At 46.2% G+C, this 15391-nt stretch overlaps 1 protein-coding gene across 1 annotated transcript; it reads left to right on the plus strand.

The window, feature by feature from the left end:
• Positions 1 to 227: 227 nt before the first annotated feature.
• On the plus strand, positions 228 to 14795 carry hspb1 (heat shock protein, alpha-crystallin-related, 1). The gene is made up of 3 exons (XM_068010095.1): positions 228 to 765; positions 10635 to 10698; positions 14382 to 14795. Exons 1-3 carry the CDS (start codon positions 375 to 377, stop codon positions 14569 to 14571), a joined length of 645 nt encoding a protein of 214 aa, XP_067866196.1. The 5' UTR covers positions 228 to 374; the 3' UTR covers positions 14572 to 14795.
• Positions 14796 to 15391: the final 596 nt, after the last annotated feature.

A 15391-nucleotide genomic window follows, 5' to 3' on the forward strand; every position in this document is an offset into this window, starting at 1 on the left:
TATGAAATAAAAACAGAAAGTGAACATTGATTACTGATTTGTTCTGATGAAGGGTCACTGACCTGAAATGTTAACTCTCTGTTTCTCTCTCCACAGATGCTGCCAGATCTGCTGAGTATTTCCAGCACTTTCTGTTTATAATTGAAAAGCCATGAACTGATTGCCTTTGGGAATTCACTGGAAGTTCCTTTGCTTGGATTCCATAACAGTGACTTGCTCCCCCTATAATAAGCCACCAGAGAAAGCTGTTCCAAATATATCCCAGGTCCCAGATATAAAAGCAGCGCCGCCCCAGCCTCATACACAGTTTGTAAAACACGCCGCACTAACTTTGCCCAAAGTGCCCCCACTTTGTGCCCTCTCTTCCTCCCGCCATGTCTGAGCGGCGGATTCCTTTCAGTTTCCTGCGGACTCCCAGCTGGGAACCTTTCCGGGACTGGCACTACCCGGGCCGGATCTTTGACCAGTTCTTCGGGATGCCACCTTTCCCTCACGACTGGTCGACCGACTGGCACGGCATGTGGCCCGGTTACATGCGCCCTTCGCTGGCGGCGATCTCTCCAGCCTCCACCGGGCCAGCAGCCGCTGCCGCGGCCGCTCCGTCCGCCTCCCCAGCCCCGGACACCGGACTGAGCCGGCAGCACAGCACCGGCCTGTCCGAGATCAAGGTCACCTCGGACAAGTGGAGGGTCAACCTGGATGTCAACCACTTCGCCCCCGAGGAGATCGTCGTGAAAACCAAGGATGGATATGTCGAGATCACCGGTGAGCAATTTGGGGGTTGACCCCCTTCACCCACCGAATTCTTCCTGGGGGTAGGGTGGGTGTGAGGTTTAACTCCATTTACAATGATGCTGGTCTATTTCACTCAAACACACAACCAGTAATGGAACGACGTTGGCTTAGTGTCAGTATGGCTCAGTGGGGTTACACTCTCACCCATATCTCTGAGTCAAAGGATTGTGTGTTTAAACCCCATTGAAGGGATTTGAGTTCCTGAATCTGGGATGACACTTTCGGGTAGCACTGAGAGCCTTTTAGCTGTGACGTTAAACCTGTCGGATGTCAGTGATCTCATGGTTCAAAAGGAGCAGGATGGTTTGCCTGATGTCTTGGCCAACATTCATCCCTCAGGCAACACCACCAACCTTGATAAATTGCTCATACATTTCATTGCTGTTTGTGGGACTTTGCTGTGCACAAATTGACTCTCCTATTTTCCTTACTTCTGATTACTTACTGTGAACTGCTTTGGGATGGCCCGAGGACGGTGAAAGACGGGACTTAAATACAAATTCTTTTGTTGACCTTGACTCTAATTTTGGGAAGTCTTCACCTAGCTTTGACCCAGTGATGTGGATGCGTGCCATGCAATATCCCATAGCTGTTTCCTTTAGCTGATCGCACAAAGTCTAGGGGCCACCGATTTAAGGTTTTGGTTAAGATATGCAGGGGGAATGTGTGGAAGAACCTTTTAAAGCAGAGCGTGGTAATGAGCTGGAACTCGCTGTTTATGAGGGTGGTGGAAGCAGAGACGATCAATGATTTCAAAAGGATATTGGATGGGCACTTGCAGAAAATAAACCTGTAGGACTACGGGAATAGAGCTGGGGAATGGGACTAACTGAATTGCTCTACAGAGAGCTGGCATGGACTTGATGGGCCAAATGGCCAATGTGTCTATGAGGAATTGGTTTGTGGTGGGGTGGGGGGGTGGGGGGGGAGGTGCGGGGCGTAAGAAAGATTAATTCTGCTAGTGTGGCAGGTTGACCTTTATCTAGGAATCTCCTTGTTAAAGAGGCACACTTGCTCCATGCAGTGGCAAAGGCAGAGATTTAAAGTATAGATACACCCACTAAAACTGATTATCTGGTCATTATCACATTGCAGTTTATAGGACCTTGTAAATTGGCTGCCGCAACACATCAAAAGTACTTCTTTGGCTGTGAACTGGGTTGGGAGATCCTTTTTCATTTTTCTTTAAGTCTACTGATTATTAGTGTGCCTCCGTTCTCTGCTGACAGTAACTCCTCATTAACAGCAAGTGAATTGAATAATGCCACCTTACATTACGAACATACGAATTAGGAGCGGAAGTAGGCCATTCGGCCCTCTAGCCTGCTCCGCCAGTCAATAAGATCATGGCTGATCTGTTTGTGTCTCGAATTCCACACTCCCATCTACCCTCCCCCAATAACCTTTGATTCCCTTGCCTAACACGAATGTATCTACCACCGCCTTAAAAATATTCAATGACCCAGCCTCCACCACCTTCTGAGGCAGAGAGTTCCGAACTCGCACAACACTCTGAGAGAAAAGATTTCTCCTCATCTCTGTCCTAAAAGGGCAACTCCTAATTTTAAAACAGTGCTGCATTACCTGCTACAGGTTTATTTACAATCCACAGTCTCACCTAAGAATGCAAGAATACAAGAAATAGGAGCAGGAGTAGGCCATATAGCCCCTCGACCCTGCTCCACCATTCAGTAAGATCATGGATGATTGAGTAGAATGTCCCAAGGCACTTCATGGTATGCAAACATACCTTGACACCAAGCCACATGAGGCGATATTAGGACAGGTATCTGTCAGCCATGGATCAGTTCGGAACATTCGAGCCTCTGAGTCAGAAAGTGAGAAAGTGAGAGGAGCAGCAGCAGATCAAGGAAGGGCTGAGGGTGGACCTGAGGGAGTACGAGGTGAGCAGTGAGTCAGGACACAAAGCTTCCAAATGAACAACCAAAAAAAAATCACAGGACAGCAGGTAGGTGATTGGTTGGTGAGTCGTGCAATTTTATTTTGCTTTTTAAAATAGGGAGGTGCGTCAAACTCAGAGCTAATAATCTGTAACTTACCATTACTTTTTACATGAATAAACTAGATAAACTAATTAATCTGTATAACTAAAATAATCGAATGAACAATAATTTTAAGTAATTAAGAGAGTCGGGAATGCGAGAGAGTTGAGCGCTACAGCTGGAGAAAAAAAATCACAAAGTGCCGTCACAGCTCCCGGAGGGATGGCGAGGGCAAGTTTACAGGTAAACATTTTAAGTTAACCTATGTATAACTTAATCCAGATCAAAAATTTGGTTAAAAATTAAAGAAAAGCTAAACTGAATCAGAGAGCCCAAAGGCAAAGGGAGAGCAAGTATTAGGGAGAGAGCTAATCAAAACACCTAAAGTGCTGACAGCACAAGGGAAGGAGCTGATCGGTGAGTAGCTGGTGAGTATTCATTTTCAAAAGTCTTAAGATTATTTTTTCTTAATAGTCGCATAAATAGAGGAATAACAGGGCACCTAAATCCTGTGGATTGCACATCCTGTTCCATGTGGGAATTCCAGAATGCTTCTTGTGTCCTGGGTAACCACAGGCTGGATTTTACCCTAATGGCAGGGTCCTGGCGATGGGCCGGAAGGCAGCGGGCAACCCTGCCTTGGCTCTGTTTTGGACCCCCAGACGAATTCCATGGTGGGTTGCCGATTAACTGCCCACTGTCGGGATCTCCGTCCCTTTAAGGACCAAGGTCCCCAATCAGAGGGCCGACAGCTCTGCAGTAATAGCAGTGGCTACTGCCAGTACTACAGGAGGCCCAGGACCAGGACCAGCACTGGAGCCCAGACCTCAGGTAAGTGGCGCTGCCCTTGCCACCAGGGGTCCTCCATAGACACAGATTGCCCATGGAGGAGGCACCTCGCCACCCAGCCCGCAGGGAGACTGGTTGCTTTTACTGGGCAACCTGCCCACGTGATGGAACTCCCACTAGCTGCTGGTAAAATGCCAGCGGTGTTGGAAGAGGCCCTTAGGTGGCCATTTACTGGTCACCTAAGGGCCTCAACAGCCTTCGCCACCCCCAACAAAATCAAATGGTTTCAGGAAGACAACAGGCACTCTACCCCACTGCCTGCCCTCACTATTTTATGGCCCCCCCACTGGCCTCCCAGTCCATCTCCCAAGGGCTGGGAAAATTCAGCCCTACATGTGCAGGAAGTGTTGCTAGCTGGAGGAGCTTGGGCTCTAGGTTTCAGACCTTGAGCAACAGCTGGTGTCACTGGTGGTGCATCTGCAGGCCTGAGATAGTAAGTTTCTCGAAGTGGTCACCATGCAGCTTAAGGACGTGCAGGCAGAGATGGAATGGGTGACTGCCAGGCAGTCAAGGAGGACCAGGCGGGTAGTGCAGGAGGCCCCCGAGTACATCTTGCACTCCAATCTGTGTTCAGTCCTGATTGCTGGTGAGAGTGATGGCCCATCTGGGGAGTGCAAGCCAAGTCCACGGCACCACAGCAGCTCAGCCGTGAAAGGGGGACAGGAGAAAGACTGGGAAAGCAATAGTTTTAGGGACCTAGAGTCATAGAGAGATACAGCACTGAAACAGGCCCTTCGGCCCACCGAGTCTGTGCCGACCATCAACCACCCATTTATACTAATCCTACATTAATCCCATATTCCCTACCACATTCCCACCTTCCCTCAATTCTCCTACCACCTACCTACACTAGAGGCAATTTTACAATGGCCAATTTACCTATCAACCTGCAAGTCTTTGGCTGTGGGAGGAAACCGGAGCATCCGGCGGAAACCCACGCGCACTTCGATTATTACAGGAGCAGAGAGGCATTTCTGTGGCCACAGATGTGAATCCAGGATGGTATGTTGCCTCCCTGATGCCAGAATCAAGGATGTCACTGAGTGGCTGCTGAGCACTCTGAAGGGGTGGGGTTGGGGGTGGGGGGGAGTTGCAGGTTGGGTGGGTGATGGTGAAAAGCCAGAGATCATGGTCCATATCAGTACCAAAGATGTAAGTAGAAAGAGGGATGAGGTCCTGCAGGCAGATTTTAGAGAGCTAGAAAGGAGACTAGCAAACAAGACTTTAATCTAGTAATCTCCAAATTCCTCCTTGTGCCACGCACTAGTGAGTCTAGAAATAGGAGGGTACAGCAGACGAATGCGCGGTTGGAGAGGTGATGCAGGAGGGAGGGCTTTCGGTTCCTGGGATATTGGGACTGGTTCTGGGGGAGGGGGGACCTGTGCCAGCCAGGCGTGTTGCACCTCAACAGGGCTAAAAACAATGTCCTCGCAGGGTTGGGGAGGAGGGGAGGTGGGTGGAGGTGATGTGGTGGTGCTGTTTGCTAGTGCTGTTGGGGAGGATTTAAATTAATATGGCAGGGAGATGTGAACGAGACTGTAGCATTAGAAAAGAGGAACAAGGCGCACAAAGGATTGGTAGAGACAAATAGTGTTAGATTAAGAAATATTAAGGTATTAAATGGGGTCAGAATAAGAGGGTCAAAATTAAGGTCAAAATTAGATTTTTAAGTGGGAACCAATGACATAGGTAAGAAGGGGGATGAGGTCCTGAAAGCAGATTTTAGGGAGCTAGGAAGTAGATTAAAAAGCAGGACCTCAAAAGCAGTAATCTCAGGATTACTCCCAGTCTCACATGCAAGTGAGCACAAGAATAGAAGAATTGAGCGATTGAACAAATGGCTGGAGAACTGGTTTAGGAGGGAGGGCATCAGATTTCTGAGACATTGGGACCAGCTCTGGGGCGGGTGGGACCTGTACAAGATGGAAGTGTTGCATCTTATCAGGACTGGGACGAATATCCTCCCAGGGAGATTGGCTTGTGCTGTTGGGGAGGGGGATGGGAACCTGAGAGGGAGCTTAGATTGGAGGAAAGTAACTGGAATGTAATGAAGTCTGAATCAGGGTTAATGTGCATGTATGTGAATGCAGGGAGTGAGGTTAATAAGATTGGTGAGGTACAGGTGCAGATTGCCATGTGGAAATATGATGTTGTGGCTATAACAGAGACCTGACTTAAAGAAGGGCAGGACTGGGTGTTAAATATTCCTGGATACAAGATGTTCAGGAAAGATAGGAAAGGGAAAAAAGGGGGAAGAGTGGCAGTCTTGATTAAGGAGAGCATTGCAGTGCTGGAGAAAAAGGATGTCCCAGAGGGGTCGAGGGCAGAATCAATTTGCTAGAGCTAAGGAACAAAAAAGGTGCAGTTACATTGCTCGGTGTTATCTGTAGGTCACCAGCTAGTGGGAAGGATGTGGAGGAACAAATTTGCAAGGAAATTACAGAGAGGTGCAAAATTTATAGGTTAGTTATAATGGGGGACTTTAATTATCCAAACATAGACTGGGATAATAGTAGTGTAAAGGGCAGTGAGGGGCAAGAGTTCCTAGAGTGTGTTCAGGAAAATTTTCTGAAACAGTATGTTGCTAGTCCAAAGAGAAAGTAGGCGCTGCTAGACCTGGTTCTTGGGAATGAGGTGGGCCAAGTGGATCAAGTATCAGTAGGAGAGCATTTAGGGGATAGTGATCATTGTATCATAATGTTTCGGCTGACTAGGGAAAAGGGCAAAGAACAATCCAGGGTAAGAATAATTAACTGGGGGAAGAAGAACTTCAATTGGGTAAGAATGGATCTGGGGCGAATAAATTGGACTCAAAAGCTGGCAGGAAAATTGGTAGATGAACAATGGGCTACATTCAAAGAAGAGATGGTTCGGGCACAGTCAAGGTATGTTCCCTCGAAGGGGAAAAGTAGGGCAAACAAATGCCAATCAAGTGGGCTGCTTTGTTCTGGATGGTGTTGAGCTTCTTGAGTGTTGTTGGAGCTGTACCCATTCAGGCAGGTGGAGAGTATTCCATCACACTTCTGACTTGTGCCTTGTAGATGGTCAACAGGCTTTGGGGAGTCAGGAGGTGAATTACTCACCACAGGATTCCTAGCCTCTGACCTGCTCTTGTAGCCACGGTATTTATATGGCTATTCTAGTTCAGTTTCTGGTCAATGACAACCCCCCCGGGTGTTGATAGTGTGAGATTCAGCCATCATAATGCCATTGAATTTCAAGGGGAGATGGTTAGATTCTCCCTTGTTGGAGTTGGTCATTGCCTGGCACTTCTGTGGCGTGAATGTTACTTGCCACTCATCAGCCCAAGCTTGGATATAGAAAGGTCAGAGGGGAAGTGCAGAAGGAAACAAGAGAGGTAAAGAGAGAATGAGAAGAGATTGGCAGCTAACATAAAAGGGAATCCAACTGTCTTCAATAGGCATACAAATAGTTAAAGGGTAGTAAGAGGAAGGGGATCTATGCATGGAGGCATATGGCATGGGCTGAGGTATTAAATGAGTACTTTGTATCTGTCTTTACCAAGGAAGAAGATGTTCCTGAAGTCATAGTGAAAGAGGAGGTAGTTGAGATATTGAATGGGCTAAAAATTGATAGAGGAGTCGTAGATAGGTTGTCTGATAAGTTACCAGGACTGGATGGGAGGCATCCAAGGATACTCAGTAAAATAAGGGTGGAAATTGCAGAGGCACTGGGCATAACTTTTCAATCCTCCTTCGATTCATGGGTGGTGCCAGAGGACTGGAGAATTGCAAATGTTACACCCTTGTTCAAAAAAGGGTGTAGGGATAAACCTAGCAACTACAAGCCAGTCAGTTAATCTTCAGTGATGGAAAAACCTTTAGAAATGATAAATTAACAGTCACTTGGATAAGTGTGGATTAGTTAAGGGAAGGCCGCATGGATTTGTCAAAGGCAAAGGGGAGGCGGTGGTGTAGTGGTAATTTCACTGGACTAGTAGTCCAGAAGTCCAGGATAATGCCCTGGGGACATGGGTTCAAATCCCACCACGGCAGCTGGTGGAATTTAAATTCAATTAATTAATAAAAAAACTGGAATTGAATGTTAGTTTCAGTAATGGTGCTATGAAACTGTCACTGATTGTTGTCAAAACCCACCTGGTTCACTGATGCCCTTTAGGGAAGGAAATCTGCTGTCCTTACCTGGTCTGGCCTACATCTGACTCCAGATCCACAGCAATGTGGTTGGCTCTTAACTGCCCTCTGAAATGGCAGAACAAGTCACTCAATTCAAGTGCAATTAGGGATGAGCAACAAATGCTGGCCTTGCCAGTGACACCCACATCCCATGAATGAATTAAAAAAATTGTGTTTAACTAACTTGATTGAGTTTCTTGATGTGGTAAGAAAGAGGGTTGATGTGGTGTACATGGACTTCCAAAAGGCATTTGATAAAATACCACATAACAGGCTTGTCAGCAAGGTTAAAGCCCATGGCATAAAAGGGGCAGTGGCAGCATGGATATGAAGTTGGCTGAGTGACAGGAAACAGAGAGAAGTGGTGCATGGTTGTTTTTCGGACTGGAGGAAGGTACATAGTGGGGTTCCCCAGGGGTCAGTATTAGGACCACTGCTTTTCTTAATCTATATTAATGACTAAGACTTGGGTGTACAGGGCACAACTTCAAAATTTGCAGATGACACAAAAAGGGTACCATTCTAAAGGGGTTACAAGAACAGAGAAACCTGGGGGTATAGGTGCAAAAATCATTGAAGGTGGCAAGGCAAGTTGAGACAGTGGCCAGAATTTCAAGTTGGGCGGGAGGCCCCGCCCACCAGCCCAAAAGTCAGTGGCGAGCCTGCCTCCACTGGGCCTGGGGAGCCAGGCTGGGATTTTTCACTCCCCGGGCCCTGAATTGGTCTTGGGCGGGATTTACACCTCCTTGAGGCAGGAGGTCCCACCTAATGGAGCTGCTGGCCAATCAGGGGGCTGGCAACTCTTAGTGCCAGCAGTGCCACCGGGAGCCATGGCCACTGCTGGGACTACACCCAGTCATCGGAGGTAACAGGAAGGATGGCCCCAGAACTCAGGTAAATTTTTAGGGCCTCGCCAGGGTCAATAGGCCAGGGCCCGGCGAGGCAAAGGCACTCAGTTAGGGCGGGGGGTGAGGGGGGGTTGGTTGTTAGCGTGTACGTTGGGGACGGCTGAGGCTTTCGGTGTGGCCCTCCATGGGGGACAGGGTGCCCGATCAGGAGGCCCCCCCCGCCAGCCCGTAAGAAGGCCGCTTGGTTTTACCAGTTGTGGTTCTTGAGGCCTTTGCTGTTGGGCTGCTGAGGAAGCGGTGGGAGGAGGCCCTGAAGTGGCGGTTAATGGGCTAGTTAAGGGTTTTGATTGGCCTGGGGCAGGCAGGCCGTTTCCTGCTGCTGCAGCCCCACGTAAAATTGCAGTGGGGGCAGGAGGGATGTCATGAACGGCACCTCCCCGCCTCCACCTCCCACTCAATTTTACACCCTCCCACCACTTGACCGCTTGGGAGGGGGACATAAAATTCCAGCCTGTGGTTAAAAAGGCATACAGAATCCTGGGCTTTATAGAGGCAAAGAGTACAAAAGCAAGAAAGTTGTGATGAACCTTTATAAAACATTGGTTTGGCCTCAATTGGAGTCCAATTCTGGGCATCGTATTTTAGAAAGGACATGAAGGCTTTGGAGAGGGTACAGAAAAGATTTATGAGAATGATTCTAGGGATGAGGGATTTCGGTAACTTGGATAGATTGGAGAAGCTGGGGCTGTTGTCCTTGGAGAAGAGAAGGTTGAGCGGAGATTTCATAGAGCTGTTCAAAATTATGAGGGGTCTAGACACAGTAGGTAGAGAGAAACTGTTCCCATTGGCAGAAGGGTCGAGTTTCTAGAGGACACTGATTTAGGGAGAATGGCAAAAGAACCAACAGCAACCAGAGGAAACATTTATTATCAGCCTGAGAGTGTGGTGCAGGCAGATTCAATCACAGCTTTCAAAAGGGAATTGGATAAGCATCTGCAGGGAAAACATTTGCAGGGCTATGGAGAAAGTGCTGGGGTGTGGGATAGCTGAGTTGCTCTTGCAGAGAACTGGCACGGACATGATGGCTCGCATGGCCTCCTTCTGTGCTGTAACCATTCGAAAATTCTATGATTCTATGATATGAAAGTGTGGGTTGACGTTCCCACTCCAGGACCTGAGCACAAAAGTCAAGGCAGACACTCCAGTGCAGTACTGAGCGAGTGCTGCACTGTTGGAGGTGCTGTCTTTCAGATGACATGTTGAAATAAGGCCCTGTGTGCCCTCTTAGGTGTAAAATGTCCCATGCCACTATTTCAAAGAGGACCAGAGGAGTTATCCCTGGTGTCCTGGCCAACGTTTATCCCTCAATCAACATCAACAAAACAGATTGTCTGGTCATTATCACATTGCTGTTTTTGGGAGCTTGCTGTGCGCAAATTGGATGCTGCGTTTCCCACATTACAACTGTGACTACATTTCAAAAGTCTATCATTGGCTGTACAGCACTTTGTGGCATTGTGAAAGGTGCTATATAAATGCAAGTCTTTTCTTCTTAGAAGCTTGTTTAAAAAGATTAGTTTTGAGGATGCTATTAATTGTTTTATTCCAGCTGCAGGGTCACTACTGTTTTGTGCTGTTTTGAAAATGGGCACAATTGATTCAATTTAAAGTAAATGCAGCATTCATTTTAAAAGTAGATATAATTTGTTTGCCTTTTCAGATCTAGAAAGGCAGAGTACTTGGTTCATTAATGGGGTATGAAATATCCTTCCCATGGTCACAATTGGGAATGAAACATCCCTACCCTGGGCCCTATTATGATTATCTGATCCTTTTACACTCTGGTTCAACAACAGACTTTGCCAACAATTTCAGAAAAACTGTGAATTGTGGTGATTTATCTTACCTGGTGAAAACATGGTAATGATTTACAATGATTCTTAACAGCCTTAACTGAAAATTTCAATTATTCTCGCCTGCAGGTAAACACGAGGAGAGGCAAGATGAACATGGTTTTATTTCAAGGTGTTTTACTCGGAAATATCTGTGAGTAAATTCTTTTATAAATTGCTTTACAATAGTAAACTCTCATTCTATCATTTTGAGTTGCATTTCAGGACCATGGTTATGAACCGTGCAGAAGGAGGCCATTCAGCCCATCATGCCTGTGCCAGCTCTTTGAAAGAACTAGCCAATCGTCCCACTCCTCCTGCTTTTTCTCCCTAGCCCACCAAGTTTTCCCTTTTCAAGTATATATCCAATTCCCTGGAATTTAGCCCAGCTCTTGCATGTTGGAACACAGATTAGAGAGTTGAGCACAGAGATCAGTGCAACTGGAATTCCAGCTGGAATTACCTTAATGTGCTGTTATTTTGCTGTTAAAATGCCCCCTCCTTAATAGTAGACTGTTTAAAGTGGTTTGATTCCTATTACCATTAACTATTTTTACACCAGAAAATTTTGGAATCGCAGCAAACCCAAAATATAAACGTGTCTCTGGATACAAGGTTTTTGTCCTCAAACTTTCAGTAGGAGCTTCAAATCTTCGGTCTGTGCAATGAGCCTGATGTTAACAATTAGTAATTACCACAATATACATGCCGTATAAATATCAAGGCAACAATTAATTTCTATTTCTTGAGTAGGCCAAGCTCACCTCAGATCACAGCATTCCAGTGAACTTTGACTCTCAAGTAGAAAGTCATGAGCTGCAGGGCATGTCCAACCTTGATTCAAATTCCATTTCAATTTCAGTAAAATACAAAATCAGTTCTCGGTGTGAACTTGTGCTTGTGTAGATCTGTGAGTATGCAAACCTGTGAGTTTGTAAACCTGTGTGTGTAAACCTGTGAGTGTGTAAACCTGTGTGTGTAAACCTGTGTGTGTAAACCTGTGAGTTTGTAAACCTGTGTGTGTAAACCTGTGTGTGTAAACCTGTGAGTATGCAAACCTGTGTGTGTAAACCTGTGTGTGTAAACCTGTGAGTTTGTCAACCTGTGAGTTTGTAAACCTGTGAGTGTGTAAACCTGTGAGTATGCAAACCTGTGAGTGTGTAAACCTGTGTGTGTAAACCTGTGAGTTTGTAAACCTGTGAGTGTGTAAACCTGTGAGTATGCAAACCTGAGTGTGTAAACCTGTGTGTGTAAACCTGTGAGTTTGTAAACCTGTGAGTGTGTAAACCTGTGAGTATGCAAACCTGTGAGTGTGTAAACCTGTGTGTGTAAACCTGTGAGTTTGTAAACCTGTGAGTATGCAAACCTGTGAGTGTGTAAACCTGTGAGTGTGTAGTTGGTTCATTTCAGATTTAGAGGTGCAGTGTCTCCTCTTATCTGAATGCCGAAGGCCCTCTTCCCTTCCTCACTCTGCCATAGCATAGGATGTCCTGGTGGCAGTTTTTAATTGCCCACTACCGGGATCATGCTGAACAGCGGGTAGCAGGAAGATTACAGTTCTTTCCAAAACAACATACCCCACCCACCCCGGCCTCCTGAGGTACACCCAACTTGATTTTCAAGAGGGCCTCAACTTGAAAGGTCAGTTTCCCTCCCCCCCGCACTGCCTGAAACAGAGGGGAGCCTTGCTGAAACGTTTAAATTGGCACTTTGTGTCATTTGTGGTATCCTGATGCAACTTTCAGGTACAAGTGAGTAGAGTCTGCTCAAGGTCCACCTATTGGTACTGGGGTGGAATGGCTTAACCGGCAGTCCTTAAAGGGACCACTGCAGGCTACTCTAAAAATAGCCAGGCAAAAAAAGTACTGCCTTTGCCTTTTGTAGGACCAAGAAGCGTACCAATGCTTGGCCCCATTGTATTCCACAAGTTATTTATTCATCCCAGCCTTTGCCTATCCATTTGAGCATAAAACCCATTTCCAGATGTTTATCCAGCTCCTTTCAAAATAGTTTTGTCCTCTTATGTTGTTGCTACAAATCATTTTGGAAACTAAATCTACTCCAGGGTGTGGGGGGGTCGGGGGGTGGGGGGTGGTGGTGTGGTGGTTGGGGATGAGGTGAAGTGGGTGGTGGGGAGCCAGTACGTTTCTTCCAACCTTTGTTCACAGCTGTGTAAACTATCTGAAGTTTCTTTGTCAAAATCTAACTTTAAGCCTGAGTTCAGGTATCACTGACAGATGGGACCTGTACAAGAATGACGGGTTGCATCTACAAGTGAGGTCCCAGAGGACTGGAGAATAGCCAATGTTGTTCCTTTGTTTAAGAAGGGTTGCAAGGATAATCCAGGAAATTATAGGCCGGTGAGCCTTACGTCAGTGGTAGGGAAATTATTGGAGAGGATTCTTCGGGACAGGATTTACTCCCATTTCGAAACAAACAAACTTATTAGCGAGAGGCAGCATGGTTTTGTGAAGGGGAGGTCGTGTCTCACTAATTTGATTGAGTTTTTTGAGTAAGTGACAAAGATGATTGATGAAGGAAGGGCAGTGGATGTTATCTATATGGACTTCAGTAAAGCCTTTGACAAGGTCCCTTATGGCAGACTGGTACAAAAGGTGAAGTCACATGGGATCAGAGGTGAGCTGGCAAGATGGATACAGAATTGGCTCGGTCATAGAAGACAGAGGGTAGCAGTGGAAGGGTGCTTTTCTGAATGGAGGGATGTGACTAGTGGTGTTCCGCAGGGATCAGTGCTGGGACCTTTGCTGTTTGTAGTGTATATAAATGATCTTGAGGAAAATGCAGCTGGTCTGATTAGTAAGTTTGCGGACGACACAAAGATTGGTGGAGTTGCGGACAGTGATGAGGATTGTCAGAGGATACAGCAGGATATAGATCGGTTGGAGACTTGGGTGGAGAAATGGCAGATGGAGTTTAATCCGGACAAATGTGAGGTAATGCATTTTGGAAGGTCTAATGCAGGTGGGAGGTATACAGTAAATGGCAGAACCCTTAGGAGTATTGACAGGCAGAGAGATCTGGGCGTACAGGTCCACAGGTCACTGAAAGTGGCAACACAGGTGAATAAGGTAGTCAAGAAGGCATACGGCATGCTTGCCTTCATCGGTCGGGGCATAGAGTATAAAAATTGGCAAGTCATGCTCCAGCTGTACAGAACTTTAGTTAGGCCACACTTAGAATATTGCGTGCAATTCTGGTCGCCACACTACCAGAAGGACGTGGAGGCTTTGGAGAGGGTACAGAAGAGGTTTACCAGGATGTTGCCTGGTCTGGAGGGCATCAGCTATGAGGAGAGGTTGGATAAACTCGGATTGTTTTCACTGGAACGACGGAGGTGGAGGGGCGACATGATAGAGGTTTACAAAGTTATAAGCGGCATGGACAGAGTGGATAGTCAGAAGCTTTTTCCCAGGGTGGAAAAGTCAGTTACTAGAGGACATAGATTTAAGGTGAGAGCGGCAAAGTTTAGAGGGGATGTGCGAGGCAATTTCTTTACACAGAGGGTGGTGAGTGCCTGGAACTTGTTGCCGGGGGAGGTGGTGGAAGCAGGTACCATAACGACGTTTAAGAGGCATCTTGACAAATACATGAATAGGATGGGAATAGAGGGATATGGACCCCGGAAGTGCAGAAGGTTTTAGTTTAGGCAGGCATCAAGATCGGCGCAGGCTTGGAGGGCCGAATGGCCTGTTCCTGTGCTGTACTGTACTTTGTTCTTTGTTCTCAGTTTCAAGCAAAGTTTATCTCAATGATTGGAGTTTAGTAATGTAGCCTGTGACATGCCTTTCAATCTAACCCTTCTTCCTTTTCCCACAGTCTCCCACCAGATACAGACCCTGGTGTAGTTTGTTCAACACTGTCACCCAGTGGTGTTCTGACGGTGGAAGCGCCAATGAAGAAACCAGCCCTGCAGTCTTCTGAGATCTCTATCCCTGTTACCTATGAGTCCACAGTCCAGATTGGAGTGCAGGATTCAAAGAAAGCAGACGAAGCTACAAAGAAGTGATTTGAACAGTTAAAAAGATTGTATCCAGCCCAGCACCAAGATAGTACCCAGATAGCCAGCCCTTACTTACCAGTTTACCCTATAATCATTAATTGGTTGTTAACTAATTTCCAGAATGTATCAGTGTAGCTGTAGTCTTTAGGCTATTAAATATTTTGTACTTACTTTTGCAGCTTTTTCACAACTTAGAAACTTTCCAGATTTTGCGAAAGATATTTGTTAGATCAACATTAAACTTTATTTTAAAAAAAATTATGTGAAAAAATGAATCCTTTTTATCCCATTAGCATGATATCTAGTGTGGTTAATGTTTCAGGTGTGACGCTTCGTCTGAAGTGTACACATGTGAAAGGGAAAGCAATACACTGTCTTTCAGATGCTGATGGACCTCCTGAGCATTTGCTGTTGCTTCCAGATTTGAAGCTATTTCTTTTTCTCTTTTCCATCCTGAATGATGTTATATTCTGTTCCAACACTCAATCCTGAATTGCTCCAATATAAGGGCAGCATCACCGACACTCCATTCATTATCAAAATTTCCATCATCACCAACAATCCCATTACCAACATTGCTATCATCAACAATATTCCCATCACCAACAACATTCCTATCACCAACATTCCAATCAACAACAAAATTTCCATTAACATTCCCACCATCAACAACATTCCCAACAACAAAATTCCAATCAACATTCCCATCAGCAGCAGTCCCACCATCAGCATTCCCACCATCATCAAACTTCAATTATCCCCTAATGTTACTCCCAGCATCACGAACCCTTCCTCCATCACTTCAGCCAACACTCCCACTGTCACT

The sequence above is a fragment of the Heterodontus francisci genome, chromosome 30, assembly GCF_036365525.1.
Source record: "Heterodontus francisci isolate sHetFra1 chromosome 30, sHetFra1.hap1, whole genome shotgun sequence".
Classification (NCBI taxonomy): domain Eukaryota; kingdom Metazoa; phylum Chordata; class Chondrichthyes; order Heterodontiformes; family Heterodontidae; genus Heterodontus; species Heterodontus francisci.

Coding starts and splice junctions, on each gene's coding strand:
- hspb1 (XM_068010095.1), top strand. CDS start 375: ATGTCTGAGCGGCGGATTCCTTTCAGTTTCCTGCGGACTCCCAGCTGG. Junction 766..10,634: donor TGGATATGTCGAGATCACCG/GTGAGCAATTTG, acceptor TCTCGCCTGCAG/GTAAACACGAGGAGAGGCAA. Junction 10,699..14,381: donor TGTTTTACTCGGAAATATCT/GTGAGTAAATTC, acceptor CTTTTCCCACAG/TCTCCCACCAGATACAGACC.